Below are 19,642 nucleotides of genomic sequence, written 5' to 3' on the forward strand. Positions count from 1 at the left end.
AATGATCTAGTACAGTTTCAAAAGACTCATAATGGAAAATGCTATCTACATCTAGAGAAAGAACTATAGAGTCGGAATGCGGATCAAAGCATACTATTTTCTGTTTTGTTGTTATTTGTTTTTTCTTTCTCATGGTTTTTCCCTTTTGTTCTGATTCTTCTTTCACAAAATGATTAATGTGGAAATATTAATATGATCATACATGTATAGCCAACATCATATTGCATGCTGTCTTGGGGAAGAGGAAGTGGAGTGAGGGGGGTAAAAATTTAGAACTTAAAATCTTATAAAAACAAATGCTGAAAAATAAAAATAAATAAATATTTTAAAAATACTATCTAAGTTTATGTTACTGTTACTACCATAGGCTAAGACAGGCATCAAATACATGGCACTCAACAGTCCCATGTGGCCCAAAACAGATTAAAATGCAACTGGGAAATATCTGACAATTAATAAAAGTATTACGAAACTGATGCTAATAAAACGTTTTCTAAGTCAGTATGCACCTACAGGGACTGTTATATCCAGTTTAGTGGCTGTTGCTTCTATTTGGGTTTGATACCACTGCTCTAGAAGATAGGCAATAAGTTCCTGAAAGGTATTTGCAGTGGAAATGGAAATTTGCACAAGATAATATAGAGGCAGAATCAATAGAACTTACCAACTGATTGGATGTGAGAAATGAGAAAGAGGAAGAGTCAAGTTTGACTCTAAGGTTTTGAACAGAGTGAGTGAAATATGATGACATCAAAAGAAACAGGTTTTGGAGAAAAGGTAGGTTTTTGAGAGAGGAGTTGAATTTTTGTCATGTTCAATCTGAGATATTGATAGCCAGATGAAGACATTCAGTAAGCAATTAGAAATGCAGAACTGAAGCTGGAGAATGAGGTCAGTCTGGAAGTCAACTAAAAAGATTTGTTATCAAAGCTATAGAAATGAATTCGCTCTAGAATATCAAAGAAGAAAATCTATGTGAGAAAAAAGACAAAGACAATTCCACCAGGAACACCTACATATAAGAGGATAAGTAGTCAATAAAGAGGATAGAAAAATAAGTCAAATATCATGACAATACAGTATTATAAAATTCAAGGGTAAATAGAATGTTATCAAGGAAAGTATTATCAACAGTGTCAAATGCTGAAAAACAAGGATGTTGGTGTCTGAAAAAAGGCTACTAGACTTCTATAATATCTGCATCAATAGCTTTGGATATAAGTTTCAATACAGTGGTGGTGAAGAAAGAGAGATTAAAAGGAGTTAGGAATGAAGAGTAGATGAAGACTACACAATATTTTTTTTTTTTTGGAAGTTAAGCAGTGAAGGGTATGGGAGAGAGAAAATAAAATTCTTTGAGGGAGAAATCCATGTCAAAGGGAGTTTTCTTTTTTTAATTACCTTGGGAGACCTCAACATTGTCAATCTATAAATGAAGGAGAAAGTCAGTAGTAGAAAGCACCAAATAAAGTATATGAGAACGGAGCTTGGCTTGTGGTCAATTAAAAGGCAAGAAAAAATAGGTAAAACGTGTGCAGATTTACTCTGACAGAAAAAGAGGAGTTTAATCATTGGAAATCTATAGGATGGAAAAGAGAACAGGTGAGGACACTGCATGGTTTAAAAAAATAAAAGTGAGAATGAGGGAGAGTTTGCATTGCAATTTCTCCACGATTTTTGAAATGTTCTCAAATTCCATTAGTACCTCCATAAAGCTCTAAGCCCACTTTAGTATTTCTCATTCTAATTCAAACCACATATTATACACCTAAGACCAGCCCTGCTCAAAAGATCAATTTTCCTCTGTGACCAAAGATAATTTAAAGTTGATTGCAATCCTTTGCTCCTAGGAGAACAAAATCTCCACTGACATTATTTGAGGAACAGTGCTCTATCTTATTCATTTTGTACCAGTTACTGTGCTACAGAGTAGCTTACATATAATATGCTCAATAAATATTTCCTGAATGAATCTCAATGAAATAATTAATACTTAATATTAATGATTAAGGGGGAAACTGTAGAGTTGTAGGGCAGCTTGATATAGTAGATAAAGCACAGGACTTCGAGTCAGGAAATCTGAATTCAAATCCTCCTTGCTTAATGATGCTGCTGCTGAATGAGTTACTTAAAAACTGACAGGGCTGGACTTCACAGCGTTTTAGGTATCTTTCTTCTTAAATCTATGATCCTATGATCTCTACATTTATTTTCCCAAAGCACTATTTTCATGAAGTCACTCCTCTGCTTCAGGGTGCACAAAATCCTCCTTTTGTCTTATTGAATCAGGCCCAGCACTTAAAATCCTTCCACATGCCAGCCTTATCTTTCCAATCCAATCTTGCCTAATTGTCATTAGCTAATATGGGGAATGAAGGTCCAGTTATACTAGATTCCTCATCCATGAGTTTCAGTTCATATGATCTAATTCCCAAAGAAAATTAAGCTTTGGCATGGTTTTATTATTCTTACTATGTCTGAGTGTCAGCTTTATAATTCAGCAATTATATGTAACACAAAGCATATTAGTAGAGGTAACTTCACACGGTTGTGTGAAACAAAATGATTTCTATTATTTTAAGGTATATGATTTCTTTATCACTATTTATGACTTATATTACCCTGTATCTGAATGCTATAAAATGTTTTAAGCTACTCCTTGGATTGTAGCTCTTTAAATCTACATTTTCCTATGATACTCTGAGGTCTTTATCATATAGTTAGAGGTGGAAAAGATCTTATAGATCATCTAGTCCATCTACATCCCATTTTACAGATGAACAATCTGAGGCCCTGAAAGGTAGGGTGATTTTCCAAGGTCAGTTTTTAAGAAGCAAAACTGTTATGTCACCCCAGGTTTTCTGATAATTCAGTATACTTTTCACTATATCAGATTGTCTTGCCTACTTTAAAAATCATTTATTATTTAAGGGAATGACCTTCAAACAATTATGTTACATGTAAAGACAAGGGTCAGAGTGTTAGCTCTGGAGTCAGGAGGACCTGAGTTCAAATCTGACCCCCCCCATACTTATTAACTGTGTGACCCTAGGCAAATCACTTCATGCTGTTTGCCTCACTTCCTCATCTGTAAAATGAACAGTAAAAGGAAATAGCAAACCATTCCAGCAAATGGGAGAGGTCAAACATGACTGAAACAACTCAACAACAACGAAGACAAGAGTTCTGTGTTGATGTTTTATACTAGTATAGAGGATCTCAAAGGCTATGCCCATGGAACGTAAACTCTGTCAGGTTGTGCCACAATAAAAAAAGGCTTTGAGTATAAATCTAGCAATAGGTTGTAGAATAAATCAAAAGGCACTTGAGCATCTGCTACGTATCAGGCACTTGTGAAAAGGTAAGGATACAAAGACAAAAGTGAAAATGTCTTCACGCTGGAGGACCTTACAATCCAATGAGGGTTAGCAATATGTACATATGGGTTATTATTATAATTACTCCTAGTATTGTAGATATGTACTGAAAAAACACAAGATAATTTTCAGGATAAGGCACAAGCAACTGGAAGGATTAAGAAGGTTTCATACAAAAGGAAGCAGCTGAACTAGGCTAAGAGGGAAACAAGGAAGTCTGGGAGGTGAAGGTGAGGAGGGTATGTAAAGTGAAGGTGAGGAAGGTATGTAACTTGTAATAAGGCAGCAATTTGGTCTACACCAAAGCAACAGCTTCTCTGCAATAAAAAAATCAATAAGCACAATGGAATCTTATATTCTCTACATCTTTCAATTGACTGTGCAATGGTAAAGATGTGGTGGTGTGGTGTGTTCGTCCTTCGTTGCCAAAGAAGGCCATGCCATCAAAGAAATGATGACAGGACTTGCACTTGACTTTGTTTTGAGTGAGGGAGGGTTGTGCAAGGTCACCAGCCTCACTTCTCCTCCAGAACCATCTGAATCCAGTGACCAGATATTCATCAGGATGACTGGAGATGACCCAGGATGAGGCAATTGGGTTAAGTGACTTGCTATTGATGAATACTGCTTGTAAAAAAAGCCTTCTTGCTCCCAACTAATGCCCTCATTGAAGATGCCCCCAACTGATGCACTGGTGACCCTCAAACACTTTGCATAGATAGGATAATAGGCACAAAGGTTGATAGTCACTGATGTTCTATTCATCAACTTTTTAGGTACTAAGAAAGTCTGAAATTTCTTTTTTCCTTTGGCTTTGGCATCTCCTCCTCGTTAAGATATTTAGCATATCAGTCCCTTAATACCCTCCCAACTATATCACCTCTAGAGACTTCTATACATACTTCATCTGACACAATGTATCATTAAGGCAATATTCACAGCACTAATGGTGACTACGAATATGCTTGCAAAGTATAACAGACTCTCTATGTAGAAGGCAGAAGAAAAACATTTACTGAGACTCCAGAAAGACAACTCCTCAAAAAATAAGCCAAATCCATCATAGTAGTCAATTAGTCAATACACATTAGCACTGCAGGGGACAAAGTCATTCCCAACACCGGGCCCCCCCCCCCCCCCCCCCCGCCCCCATAAGGCCTCTAAACAAACACTCCCAGGCTTAGCTGTCCACTTGCCTGTGTCCTCTCTCTCTCTCTGCCCTAACTGCTTACTCACTTCCTCACTTCCTCTCAGTTCTGCTCCCCACTTTCTGTTCCACCCATTAGCAAGCTCCTCCCACCAGATGGGACTTAGGCTTCCATATGATTTAAGCAGGTCACATGAGCCTATTAATGAATCGGAAAGATCTTCCCATTTAAACTACCTTTACGCACAGCTACTCTCCCCACTCCAAACTTTGTTCACTTTAGTGCCTTGTCTACCTTCTTGATAAGTACATCTGGAACAGGGAGATTAGAGTAAAAGTATGGTGGTACCATGTGCCTTTACAGACAAAGTAAGTTGTTAAAAATCTTTTGCAAATCTTTTTCATTTTTCTTCTGTTTATAGTTTTGTGGGGTTTTTTTTAACTCTGAATTCCCTCTGGATGACTTTACTTAATTAGATATGTTCATGAGCTTTCTCTAGACTGGATTTACTCTTCTCTGCTTTATGAGACTATATTGCTCATAATCAACTATAATCCTTCTTCATGAGATTTTATAAATGACTTTATATTCTAACCTGGTGTTGCCTTTGGCAACCGCCTCTCCCTGGCAAGCAAGCTAGATATTTGCTAACTAGGGTGTTTTCTAGGCTCTTTTAGTATTCTTGTGGCAATTAATTAATACTGTTTAAACTTATAGCAACTAATTTACAGTGCTTAAATGGTGAAACAAAGGAATTTATATTTGATCCTATATAAAAGAAAGGCTCTAGAGTTTACTGAGTAAGTTTGGGACATGGTGATATGCGTGATTTAGGAAGATATCTGGCAGTTAGACTAGATGAGTGAAGCTCAAAGAAGCCTATCACCAGAAATTTGGACAGTAAGTGTTAAACTGCTGTATTATCAGGTTCACAACAACTCACGAAGATGGTATGAAAAGGCTTTGATCTATGCCAATAAAAGAAATACTCAAATTAGTGAAGTCACAGGTCTTGTGAAATTTGAAGCAGTAGTTAAAGCACTTGAGAACACACACTAAAGCAGAAAAAAGACTGAATAAATTTATTATCTTATTTGTCTTTTAGATTAAACTAAGTTTAAAGGATAGTACCCTAGCATTTTTTTTAACTCATATACATGTAGCAGTACTAGATGCTCAAATACTTACAGGTTCATATACAATCACAGATTTGTCCACAGATCTTTAAAAAAAGAGAAAGGAAAAATTTGTGTGAATATTTTTATAAACAGGGAAAATTTTAAATTTACCAAAAGTGTATTTAAAATATTACAAATTTAGTAAGGAGAAACAGAAGTTTAAAAAAATATTTTTTTTTCAAAAGGAAAAAGCATACATAAGTAATATAAAAATATATAACACAGAATATAGATTATAATAGCAAATCCTTCTAATGGTATAAAGGTTCATACATGATCAACTTTTCAAATACAAAATTACTCTACAAAATGGAAAATAACCTTATTAAAAGATTAATATGTGTTAGCTGCAATTTGCTATAACTAGTTATAATTAGAACAGATATCTGATGCAAAAATTTTTTTAAACATTTCTATTTCTTGAAAAGTAACATCACAAAAGGATAAAACATTACAAAAAGTTGTTGTTTGGTAAGCATGTATGACTGAATAATTCTACATTTTGACTTTGTTCCTCTTTTTAAATACATAATTCTTAATGGTCCTATGGTCACATGGACTATTCTTAATAGTAGCCACTTGAGTTTATTTTAAAGGGCAAAAAAAGTCTTTTATAAATAAAGTTTTATAAATTAATAGGAAGCATAAGTACTCTATTTTTTCTCTTTAAGAAAGCATATCAAAATTTTAATCATCCCTACTACAGGTTCAAAGCAGCTAAAACAAGTTATCTAAAACAAAGAATGTGACCAACATATCCTCTAGCAATAATGATATTGTTTTACTTGCTTTAACACAGTAGCTCAAATGGCTGAACAAATTATGGTGTTTGAATGTAATGAAATACAACTATGCTATAAGAAATGACAAAAGGGACAATTTCTGTTAAACATGAGAAGGCACAAGAATTTATGCAGAGTGAAATCAGGAGAACCCAGAGAACAATTTATACAATAACAACAACACAAATACAAACTACTAAAGACATCTAAGAATTCTAATCAACCATGACCAACCATGACTCCAAAAGACCAATGATAAAAAAATGGCATCTATTTCCAAACAGAAGCGATGAGCTCAAATAAGATAGGCATTTTTGGACATTAAAAGTGTGATTTGTTTTATTTGATTATGTAGATTTGATACAAGAGTTTTGGGTTTTTTTCAAGTTTTTTAGGGGGCAAAGAGACTTGAGAAAGAGGAAGCTGAATAAGTTAATAAGATTAACAAAATTTTAAAAAGGAAAGTAAGAAAAGGAAATTGAGGGATATTAAAAAATTCACTGAAGAGAAGTGAAGTCAGTAGAAAACACAAACAAAACAAGATAGCTCTGGTAATAACTTGTTAAATTGTAAAGGAGCAAACTATATGTGGTGCAGATTCGCAGCAGTGTGTGCAATCATGAAATCTTGCTAACACTACAAATTTATGTCACATTAACGTTAACTGGGCCCTCTCCTCTGCAAGGTATTCCTTTTATACCTCTTTAACTGATTCCATATCCCAACTGTCACAGTAACTTTTCTAAATTTTTTCATCCCTCCTCAAACCTCATGGAGCTTCTCCTCCTGCCACCTTCTCACTCAGCTGAGGACCTGCTCATATTTCACTGAAAAAAAACTGAAGTGCTTTTCACAGAGCATTATCAATTCCTCATCTCACATCACAGGAAATACAGACAAAGAGAAATTACAGCATCATGATGGATAGGCTACAATTTCAATCTAAACAAAACAAAAAAAACAGTAAATGAGAACCCCTCAGAGAACAAGGTTCATTAATTTCACACACTGAACAAATTTAAAAGTGAGCCTATTTCATCATACAAGTAATAATTTCTTTATGTTATTTCCTAAGAGGACAGTCTTTGAACTTGAAAATTGAGCTCACTTTATTATATTGCCACTCTTCCCTAACTCAAAACATAATTAAATCACAAAAACCAAATTAAATCGCTTACCCTGAAACTAACATTTGACCATCATAAGAAAAAGCACAAGACAGAACTGGAGCACAGTGTCCACTCAGTGTACATTTATACTTCAATTCAAAACCTGCAATTAACATAGTAAGAAAAATTATAAAATAATATTTAGAACTTTAAATGCTATTTATTGAGAGCAAAAACTTTTAAAACATTCTGATAAATTTTTAGGCACAAATCTCGTTGTTGAAGTACATACATATGTGTATCGATCTGTTTTAAATACCTAAAACAAAGTTAACTATGAATATTTTAAAGTATTATCTTAACAAGCAAGGGAAAATGTACATATTTTTACTAACGTGCCTAAAATAAAACTGGGTACCAACAAAAGAAATTTGGCTTTTTTCTTCAACAGACCATTGCTCAATCTCAATAAATGTTTTCTAGGTAATCAATAGTTGAAATCTTTAAGGGAGATAATGAAAAATAGATTGCAAAAGATATGAAAAAAGTACATCAATGCTCAACCAACTATTTCTAAATGTTTTTTTCCTTTCTAAGTTATAAATTTCACTTAGTAATATAAAGTTCTGTTTGTAACTCACCCAAACACAAAATAATCATGAATGGAAATAAATATTTCAAACTATTCAAAAATTGGTGTTACTTAATAATCATTCTTTATTTCACTTTTAAAGGATTCTGATTTAGTCAGTGAATATTTTCTTTACCAATGCAGATTACAACCCTTCCATGACTGTTTTACAAATTGGTATAATTCATATGTGTACACACACACACAAACCAAAAAAACAGGAAACAAATTAGTTGCTCATTAAGAGAGAAGTAGGTGATTCTTAGAAACAATTTGGAATTATGCACAAAACTGTGACCAAGCTACTAATATCCAGTGATAGCCAGTATTAGGTGTATCTCCCCCTTAAACTCTCCACCCCAACAGATCAAAGAAAGAGGAAAAGGGCCCATCTAAACAAATATATTTACAGAAGCTCTTTCTGTAGCGGGCAAGAACTGGAAACTGAAGGGATGCTCATCAACCAGGTAAAGGAAGAACAAGTTACATGAATGTTACGGAATGTTTGTGCTGTAAGAAATGATGAAAGGGATGGTTTCAGAGAAATCTAGGAAGATTACTATGAAGTGATGATGCAAAGCAAAGTGTGCAGAACTTGGGGGACAATTTATACAATAACAATGATATTATAAAGAAACAACTTTGAAAGATTTTTGGAATTCTGAATAAAACAATGCCCAATCATAATTCCAGAGGACTCATAATGAAGCATGCTCCCCACTTTCAAAGACAAGGGTGATGGACTAAAAGTATAGCTTGAACATTTTTTTTTGATGTGGCCAATGAGGGAATTTGTTTTGCTTGAAGATACATTTGCGTAATAGGTTTTGTTTCTCTTGCTTTCTCAGTAGGTGTGTTTCAGGGTGGGGGAAGGTGTGGATTGAGAGAAACAGAATGTAAACTTAAAACGATATTGAATTTTTTAAATAAAAGAAAAAAAATTTTAAAAAGAAAAATAGCTGAACAAATTATGATATATGTAATGAATAAAACTAAAATACTGCAAGATAAGAAATGATGACCATGAGAAATTCAGAGAAGTATGGGAAAATGTGGGAAAAAACAAGTATGAACTTATGCTGTGTGAAACAGACAGGAAAGGAATATACAGAATATCTACAGTAACGTGAACAAAAAATGCTAACAGCTGAGAGACTGTAATGGTCAATCTTGGTCCTGAGACTGAAATGATGAAAATACTTTCTTCCTCTCAGATCAGGGATAAGGGACTACATATTTGTAATGTTGTAAATCAATGAGGTCATTATATTAGTAATTTTTACTTAACTATTTTTCCTGCGTTCTAACTTTTTTTTTCTATGTTCAAAGGAGGCAGAGGAAGGTTATATCAAGAAATGAATGGCCTGGAAAAAAAATGAAAAGGCATCAACACAATTTTAAAGAAAAGAGAAGACAAGAAAAAAATCTAACATTTTACTTAGAATATTTCCTATTTTTAAAGAAAACTGAAAAACTCATATATAAAATAATCAAGATGCTTTATTTTGTAAAAATTGTGCTAAAAACCAATCAATTTAAACTGGGAATAAAAGCTTAATTTCAGTTTACTATCACATTGATTTTGACATACTGGTTTGATATGTTAGCTACGTACCTCTAATGTGAACAACTACCAATTGAACAAAACCATGCTTTTCATTCTCACCCCTACTTCCAAAGCCTCCATCCCTCAGGTCTTTCCCAGGCCATTACCCCTGCATTGTCTATACTCTCCTCCCTTTTCCCCAACTTGATAACTCTGACAAACAAATTCAATTCAAAGTCCTCCATTCTTGAGTGTCTTAACCCCTTATTCTATTTTTCCTCACCAAGGTTCAGCCTTGAATTACTAAGCTGCCTTCATTCCTACTCATGAGCTACTGAGCAAAGCTGAAGAAAACTGTCTAACTGTGCTGAGTAGGGCCACTTAAAAATTATGCTGCATAAACTCGACTGGATCCTCACTGTGTACCTTCCTAATCAGTTCACTATTCCACTCATTCCACAGGGGCTTTTTAAGAAATTAACTTTTCCTCTCTCCTCAAATCCTTCATATCTTCCCAACACTCTTAGATAAGAACCTTGCCTTATATTTTACTGGAAAGCTTAAGAGATTTTCTGAAAGTTCCCTCTTACTTAATTCTCTTCATCTCACATCACTCAAATGCCTTCTGCCATTACCTTCTTCACCTGCCTCACATAAAGACATGGCCCTTCTTCTTACTAAGGCAAATTCCTCTACATGTACAAGTGATTCATGACTCCATCCACCAGTCAAGTATTCTTTATTGTCTTAACTTTCACTTACTTTCAATTTCTGTTTATGGACTGCTTCCCACTGCCTACAGTGTGCCCAGTGTCTCTCCAGTATTCAAAAAACTCACTTGATACATCTATTCCCATTAGTTACCGTCCCATACCTCTCTTCCCTTCTGTGGCTAAACACTTTGAGAAGGGTATCTACAACTGTTGCTAACACTTCGCTTAACTTTCATTCTCATCTTAATTCTTTATAGAATTCTAATCTTATCATTCAACTTAGATTGTTCTTTCCAAAATCACCACTGAGCTCTTAATTGCCACATGTAATGACTTATTCTGAATCCTTACCATTCTTGTCCTCTCTACAGCTTCTGACCCTGTTGATGACACTGTTCTGTCCTGGTACACCTCTTACCTGACTGCTCCTCCTCCATTTTCTTTGCTGGATTTTCATCTAGGTCATACCACTAACTGTGGGTGTTCCCCAAGGATCTGTCCTGAGTCCTTTTTTTCTCCCTATAAACTATTTCACTTGGTGATCTCACCAGTGCCATTACCTATGATATGCCAATCTATAATAATGATTCTCAGATTTAGTTATCCAGTGCTAACCTTTCTCTTCTGACCTCCAGATTCATATTTCCAAACATTCTGAAGTGAATGATCCATATTTATCTTAAACTCATCACATTCAAAATGGAATTCATTCTCTTTCCTCCCAAACCCTCCTCTCTTTCTAACTTTCTTATTTCTGTAGAGGGTACCAACATACTCCTAGTCACCCACTTTTGTAACTTAGATGTCATTCTTGATACTTTACTCTCTCCCTTCTCCAGCAAACAATCTGTGGTCTGTTGCTTCTACTTTCCTAACATCTCTTATTTGACATTAAAAGCCTTACAAAAACACTATCTTTAGTTTTCATATACAACTTACATACTTGAAGACAATCCAACTCCTGACTCAAGGCATTTTCACTGGCTGTCCCCCTATACCTAGAATACTTTCCCTCATCTCTGTCTTCTGGCTTCAGTGGCTTCCTTTAAGTTCCAGCTAAAATCCAACCTTATATAAGATGCCTTTTGCAATCCTCTTTAACACTAATACCTTCCTTAGTAGATTATCTTCAGATTATCCTGTATAGACCTTGCTTGTGCATAGTTGTTTTCATGTTGTCTCTCCCATTAGAATGAGCTCCTCAAGAGCAGGGATGGTCTTTTTTGCCTTTCTTTGTATCCCCAGAGCTGCTGACTATAATGCTAAGACCAGAAGAATCTCAATCATGAAATATAAAATTACATATCCCTCTATCTAGATGTGGCTCAAACCAATTCATGATTAACAGTCTCTTTTCCATGAAAACTTATGATCAAAAATCTTAGCTGGAACAGACCTCAGAAGCTATCTGGTCCAAATCCCACAGACGCAGAAAGTGCGGCCCATGGAGGTAAAGTGATTCGCAAAAAGCCACACAGGTTGCTCTTGTACTTGTAGTCAGATACCATTTGCAGTCTGCTATTTGTCTTTCCGTTCTTTACCCTTTAGATTAAGCCTTAGTAAGCTTATTACTGAAATCTGTTGCTACTTCACCTTTCCAGCAGTCTATAGCTAAATCAAAAGGTTTTAAGTATTCTGATGCTTCAATCATAATGAATCTTTCTACTTTTCCTCTTTACTGTTTATTCTCTTTGGAGTATTCTGGTATGTTCTATTCTCTGCATACAATGATCTTGATCTGCTGCGTGTGACTCATTTCTATAGGTCTCAGTTCCCTTGTCTGTAAGATGAGGGGGTTTTATGAATATATAATCCTATAATTCTGTGTCCTGGAGTGAGAATCAACAAGAAATAGAGAACGATTAAATATGCAGCGAGAAGGTAGAGTTGAGAATGATTCCAAGGTTGCAAACTTGGTTTACCAGAAGAATAGTGATAAAATGTAGGAACATTAAGCTTCCAAAAGAAATGCAAGCTATCAACAACCATATAAAAGAATGTTCCAAATCACTAACAATATAAGAAATGCAAATAGGAACAACTGAGGTTTTATCTCATATCCAATAGATCAGCAAAGAGGATAAATATCACAATTGTTGGAGAAGCTACAAAAGGAGAGGTACATTAATGCACTGTTGGCAAAACTCTAAAATGATCTGGAACAATTTGGAACTATTTCCAATAAACTGTCAATGCCCTTTGATCCAACAATGCCAATAATAGCCATATACTCCTAAAAAGTCAAGACAGAGGGAAAATACCCATATGTGGAAAAATATTTAGAGCAGGCCTTTTTGTGGTAGCAAAAGATTGAAGAATTAGAGGTTGGAGAATGGCCAAACAGTGGTATATGAATATAATAGAATGTTATTTATCAGAAGACAAATATGAAGAATTCACAGAAACTTGGGAATATTTTAATGAACTTATATGTAACGTAAAGAACAAAATCAGAAGAAAACCTATGCAAAAACCACAACAATGCGAAAGAAAACAACTTTGAAAAGACTTCAGAATTCTAAAGTCAATTATATCAGAAAACTAACAGAAGTACACAATGAAACACAGACTTTCTTTCTCTTCATTATAAACTAGAAAATCATGAACAAAGGAAGCTACATAAGTGTTTGTATGTGAAAATCAATATGTAAATTGAAACCTCAAATTATAAGGGCAGGGTGTGGTAAAAGGAATACTGTGAGCCAAGAACTAAATTCATTGAGAGAGGAGGGACCCTCATGGGGGCAGAAGAAAACAGTCACAGGAATGTAGGTAGAATGATATATCTGGATTCAATGAATCTCAAAATAGGTCAATTAGAGGTTGCTTGCTAAATGATGGTGGTAGGAGGAGAACAGAGTATGGAACAAGAAATATATCTTTTCCTCTTCCTGCCCAGAGTGCTGGGAAAGGGAAGGGTGAGGAGGGGCAGGAGTGAAGGTATATTCCATATTGGAGAGGACATCAAGGGATACAGTATTATCTGGGAGAAGACAGGTTTTGTGAATTGCAAGGATACAGGAAGAACATGAAACAAACAGGTCTAAAATGAAAGGTAATTTGTAAATAACAGAACAGACTTTCAGGGGGTGACTACCCCTGGTAGTCAGTTAGTCAATAAACATAAAAGTTCCTACTGTGTGCTACGTACTGTGCTGAAAGACTGAAGACAGTCTTTCCTCTAAAATAGCTCACATGGGGGAGAAAACATGCAAAAAAGTATCCACAAATAAGGTAAAGACAGGATAAATTAGAAATAATCAACAGAGGGGAGACACTCTAGTGCCTTAATTCTAATTAAGGGGGCCTGGGAAAGGCTTCCTATTAAAAAGTAGAATTAGCTGGGATGCAAAAGTAGCCAGAAGAGACAAGAGGAAAGGATGAAGAGGAAGAATGTTCCAGGAAGTGAAAGTAGACAAATGCTTGGAGTCAGGAGACAGAGTGTTTTGTTCAAGGAACAGCAAGAAGGCAGGTGTCACTGGGTCAAAGAGTATGTGAAGGGGATGTTATGAAGGTTTTTGAACACCAAATAATGAATTTTATATTTGATCCTGGAGGTGACAGGGAGCCACTGAAGTTTATTGAGGGGGATGGGAGGAGACATGGTCAAATCTGTGCTTTAGAAGATCACTTTAACAGCTGAGTGGAAGATGGAATGGAGTGGAGAAAAATCTGCAGCAGGGAGACCAACCAGTAGACTATTACAACAGTCTAGGTATGAAATGATGGGGGCCTGTACCAGGGTACTGATGTCAGTGGAAAAGAAAAGAACGAAAGAAGTATATTTTAGTGATGGTGCAAAGGTAAAATCAACTGGCTTATGCAACAGATTGGATATCAGATATGAGAGAGTGAGAAGTGAAGGACAACATCTATGTTGTGAGCCTGGGTGTCTGGGAAAATGGTGGTGCCCTCTACAGAAATAAGGAAGTTAGGAAGAGGAATGGGGTGGGGGGCAGAGAGGAAGATGAGTTCAGTTTTGGATACGAGGAGTTTAAGAGTTTGAGATGTCCTACAGACAGCTGAAGATGTCTAGAAGTTGAGGGTCTATAAGATGTGAGCAGCGACGTTAGGAGCTGGAAAGAACAGGAATGAAGAGAATGGAAATCATAGTTTGGATGAAGAACAGGGTTTGGGATTGCAAGGCAGAAAGAGGGGTGGAATAACAATAGATTGTGATCACATAACAGAATTTCAGAGTTTATAAACATGGAAGTGGTGCATTTGCAAGTGATGGCAAGATGAATATCTTTGTGTGTGGCTGAAGAATAGGTCATATGAAAAAAGTAAGCTGAGAAACTGTGAGGTTAGGGTGCTTAAGGGAGCATTACTATGTATCATACTGAGTATGATAGCAGCAGTTGAAAAGAGAAAGACTGTAAACCAGACACCAAATTCTTTAAGGAAGAAAGGGGAGTGTTCCAGAGATCTACAGACAACAACCACCAGGATTTTGACTGCAAGGCAGATGCAGATTTTAAAAAGACCTCAAAGGGGACGATGGTAGTAGGTAAAGAATATGGCGAGAGGGGGCAAGGGAGTATTTCAACATCTCGACTTCAACCAGTGAGTTGGAAGGAATGAGAGCAAAAGTACATTCAAAGCTGAAAAGGGGAGTTTGTATCTAGATCCCTCAGAGCTAAAGATGGAAGGTATGGGAAAGGAAAAGATTTAAGTTTACTGCTTATGGAGCAGGCATTCCAGAGCACAGGGTTGAACACATGAGTAGCTTTGAAGCAGGACACTGGAAGGTGTGGAGCATATGGGTTGAGGTGGATGGAAATAAGAGATTAGGCAGTTGGCGATGGAGAATAAAGTTTGAATCATCAGAGTTAGGATTCAGAATCACCAGGATGGGGAAGGTACAGGCAGAGAGGAGTCCGTTAATCCCTGAAGAATAAGTTCAGGTATGTTTTCATTGTCCACAGTGGTTTGGCCTCAGGCTGGAGTTCTCACAGGGTCTTAAACTGTTTAGTAGAGGGAACAATGAAAAAATAGGACAAAGTGGGATGAGCACATACAAGGTTGTGGCTGACATGGATGTGTACATAAGCACTAGTAAAGGCCTTGATTACCACATGCCTGGACCATTGTAATAGCTTCAATAAGTTTTCAAAGAATATGAAGAATAATTTCTATTGTGTATTAATCTTGTAAAAACAAACAAAACTCCAGAAACTCTATATTGCCTTCCAAGTTCAAACTCCTTTTCCAGGGATTCAAAGCATTATATAAGTTGTTAGCACACTACTTTTCCAACTCAACTGAATACCAACTAATATGCTGTTTTCTTGTCACTTTGCTACGACTACCAGAATGTCGTCCTTCCTTTATTAATCTGTTGAATTTGTATTTATCCTTTAAAATCCAATTCAAACCCAAAGGAAGCTTTCAATCAAGAAATGTTTATTAAGTCCCCTCTATATGCCAGGCACTGTGTTAGGGATACAAAGACAAAAAAGAGACAGAGTCCCTGCCCTTAAGGAACTTACACAATGTCTGGAGAGAAAACAAATACATATATAAGCATATAGAAAATAAATACATAAATAAATACAGGATAACTTGGGGAGGAGACATGCCAGATCTCTGATCCTCTCAGAAATAATCTTTCCCTTCAATCTTTCCCTCACTTAGTACTTTGCTTTGCAACTCTTTAGTGAAGTTATCATTTAATATATATTGCAGTTATCTGTGGTTTATCATATTCCCTGACTATACTGGAATTTTCATGAAGGGAAGAACATTTTATCTAATTTTTTTTTACCTCACTCAAGGTCTACCACAATTCTCTTTGATGTAAATGATCTTATTTGGTAACAAACATTACATAAAAAGAGTTTTAGGATCAGTTTTAAGTTGCCTCGTCACTGTTTTTTAAAAAAAGAGTAATTAAAAAGTCATTATAATTCTTTGCATATAACTCTAGATGCATACATACCTAAGAAATCAGTAAGTGTAGTAACCCAAAGTTTGATCTGGCAATCTTGACCACATGATGCCATTCGGAAATATTGGGGACCATGCTCACCATCTGGTAAAATTCAATATTTTAAATGAATTGAAATTAATGAAAAGGCTTAATGATCTAAGAAAACAGATTTTTTTTCATACTGAGATCTGATAATATCCCTATTCAAGCATTTTTTCTAAGTAGTATTCATTTACTTTGTTCCTCTAATATCAGAAAAAAGATGATTGCACAAAGTACATTAGACATCGTTTTGTGGACCCCCAAAATAACCAATTACGTTTCTGCAAGGGCATAGCTCTAGGTTCTACTTACAAGAGATAGAATATTTGTATATTTGCACTCATGCAGTAAGGAAGAAGAAATCAGATAGCAGGAGAAGGAGAGAGAAGGAGAACAGGAGAAGAGAGAGAAGACTGAACCTGGACAGGGAAGACTGGTATTTTTAGGACTGGGAAGGAGTTAGTATGGAGAATGGGTTGAATAGAGAATGAGAAGATTTGTTGGAATAACACCTTGTTAGAGGAAGCAAAGAATGGGATTAATGGTGCAGGTAAAAGAGTTAAACTTAACAAGGAACAGAAATAAATGTTCTGTAACAAGAAGGTAAAAAGACATTAAATTTTTTTAAAGAGTCAAGGGAGTTGAATGTCAGTTGCCCTCAATCATCTTAGTAAAGTAAAAGGACAAGACATCATGTAGGGGCATGTGGGTATGGATGAGGGTTTCTTTAAAAAGAGTAAGTTTTGATGTAATCACCATGGGGAATGACTCAGAAGGAATTGGAAGAGTGTACAGAAGAATTGTTAGCTGAACTGAGGTTATGCACCACAAATTTATAATGGATAAGAGTGAGTTCAATTTCATTACTGTATCCCAAGGATGAGGATTTTAAAGTCAGAAACATAAGATGGTTAAGAGGGCAATGAATTCTAAGGTTGTACCTAATGAAATACTGAGGCAGACCATGAAGTCAAGTTAGGGCTTGGAGATAATGCAACCAAGAATGGGAGATATAGAGTAGACGAGGAATGGGTCAAAATAGGCTTCTTTTTTCCCTCACTTAATAGTATTTTATTTTTTCCAATTAAATGTAAAGATAGTTTTAAACATTCACTTTTATAAGATTCTGAATTCCAAATTTTTTTCTTCCTCTCTTCCTTTCTTCCCAAGATGGCAAACAATCTGAGATAGGCTATATATGTATAATAATATTAAACATATTTCCACATTAGTCATGCTGTGACTAATCATTAGAACAAAAGGGAAAAATTGAGGAAAAAAAAGTGAAAATGCTTCAATCTGCATTCAAACTCCACAGTTCTTTCTCTGGATGTGGATGGCATTTTCCACCAGGAGTCTTTTGGAGCTGTCTCAGATCATTGCATTGCTGAGAAGAGCTAAGTCTATCAAAGCTGAACATCTCACAATGTTGTCATTATTGTGTACCACGTTCTCCTGGTTCTGCTCACTTTACTCAGCATCAGTTCATATAATTTTCAGGTTTTTCTGAAATCTGCCTATTCACCCATTTACCTGCTCATTACAATCATGTACCACAACTTGTTCAGCCTTTCCTCAACTGATGGGCATTCCCTCAATTTCCAATTCTTGACCACCACAAAAAGAGCTGCTATAAATATTTTTGTACACATGGGTGCTTCTTCATTTTCTACGCTTTTTGGGACACAGCCCTAGAAGTAGTATTGCTGGATCAAAGGGTATGCACAGTAAAACAGGCATTATTGATAAAATGAAGATCATCCAGCCTTTTAATTGCTCTTTTTTATTCCATATTAAAAATAATTTCCTGTTAAAAGGCATTTTAAAAAAAATCTCTATTACTAAAGACTTTATTCACAAAGAGTAATACCCTAAGCTGCTTTTTCTAATATTACAAAAACTCCTGGTCATAGCTATAACTGTTTTTTCTTCTCATGCTTAAAAAGAGCAACCGGTGACACTGTTCCAAATCTTTTCTACAAATCCTCAAATTATTTACCCCTCTCCCACTCTTGGATAAATGATCAAGTCTACTTTGCTAAGACAGAGACCACACATAAATTCTCTCTTATCCTCTCCAATCCACTTTTTTCTTTGTATCTATTTTTTCCCCCTTTTCTTGTGTCTGTGAAAGAACTGTCTCTTCTTTTTCTAAAGATGTCTCCACTTGTGAGCAATCAAATTCTTACCCCTTTTTTATTATCTCCATCTTCTCTGGCATGTCCAATCTTTCTTCCTCACAAGTTTTTCTATTTTCACTTCAAATGTCATTATTATTCCTCCACTCTAAGAATCTTCATTTGAACCTACCTCCTCTAGTTGCCAAATTTCTTGAACGCAATTACTACAACATCTCCATTTCCTCACTTCCCATTTTTCTCTTAACTTCAATGTGATATCAGGGTAACCGTTCTTTCATAATACAACAATCACAAAGTCACCAAAGCCAGGGAGTGGCTTATTCCTAGTTCTGGGGAGGATCTGTTACTGACCATTCTTTTCTTCAGCATCCATGGCACTACAATTTCCTGGTTCTTTTTTCTTTCTTCCTGTACGCATTCAGGACTCACTCTTAAATTTCTAGTCTTTTGTCCAAACTCTAGCCCTAGAAAATAAATTTTTCTACTTTTAATTATCTATTATATGTGACTCTCACATTTTTCTCTTTCATTGCTGTCCTCTATTTGCCACTGCATGAGCCTTATTGTGTGAATGTCCCACTATCATAATCATAATAAAAGTTGCTATTTACAGTTACCTTAAAGATGGCAAGACACTACAGATATATTATCTAAAGACATCCTGACCTCACAATATCCCTATGAGGTATGTAGTACACATAGGCACTATCATTCTCACATTATTGATACAGAAATTCAGGTTTAGAGGTATTAAGTGATTTGTGATCACACAGCTAGTGTTAAAGGCAGGATTCAAAATCAGAGCTCATGCTTTTTCAACTCTGATACCATGCTACATGGGCACAAAGCAGTCATTGTATTAGAAAAATTCTTTGAAAATCTCTCATAAGTAAACACTTTACTTGCCTGTTGTTACCATCATTTAATACTATTATAATAGCCATGATCTCTGAGTCAAACTAGTGAAAATGTCACTTTCTTTATAACACTACCTAGTTTAAAAACTTCTAAATGGACAAAGGGCAAAGTTCAAACTAATCCCC

General features: G+C 35.6%; 1 protein-coding gene across 6 annotated transcripts in view; it reads right to left on the bottom strand.

Moving 5' to 3' along the window:
- Positions 1–19,642, bottom strand: part of WDSUB1 (WD repeat, sterile alpha motif and U-box domain containing 1) — a 73,304-nt gene that overhangs the window by 41,858 nt on the left and 11,804 nt on the right. For 4 of the 6 annotated variants that reach the window (XM_072612114.1, XM_072612112.1, XM_072612115.1 and 1 more), the window contains exons 6-8: positions 16,426–16,518; positions 7,664–7,757; positions 5,714–5,747 (exon numbers count right to left, since the gene is read on the bottom strand). In XM_072612114.1, the coding sequence (XP_072468215.1) occupies positions 5,714–5,747; positions 7,664–7,757; positions 16,426–16,518 (221 nt within the window). The remainder of the gene's footprint in view (positions 1–5,713; positions 5,748–7,663; positions 7,758–16,425; positions 16,519–19,642) is intronic. The other 2 variants (XM_072612117.1, XM_072612116.1) reach the window with 1 other exon arrangement.

This window comes from Notamacropus eugenii, chromosome 5, assembly GCF_028372415.1.
Source record: "Notamacropus eugenii isolate mMacEug1 chromosome 5, mMacEug1.pri_v2, whole genome shotgun sequence".
In the NCBI taxonomy this organism is placed as follows: domain Eukaryota; kingdom Metazoa; phylum Chordata; class Mammalia; order Diprotodontia; family Macropodidae; genus Notamacropus; species Notamacropus eugenii.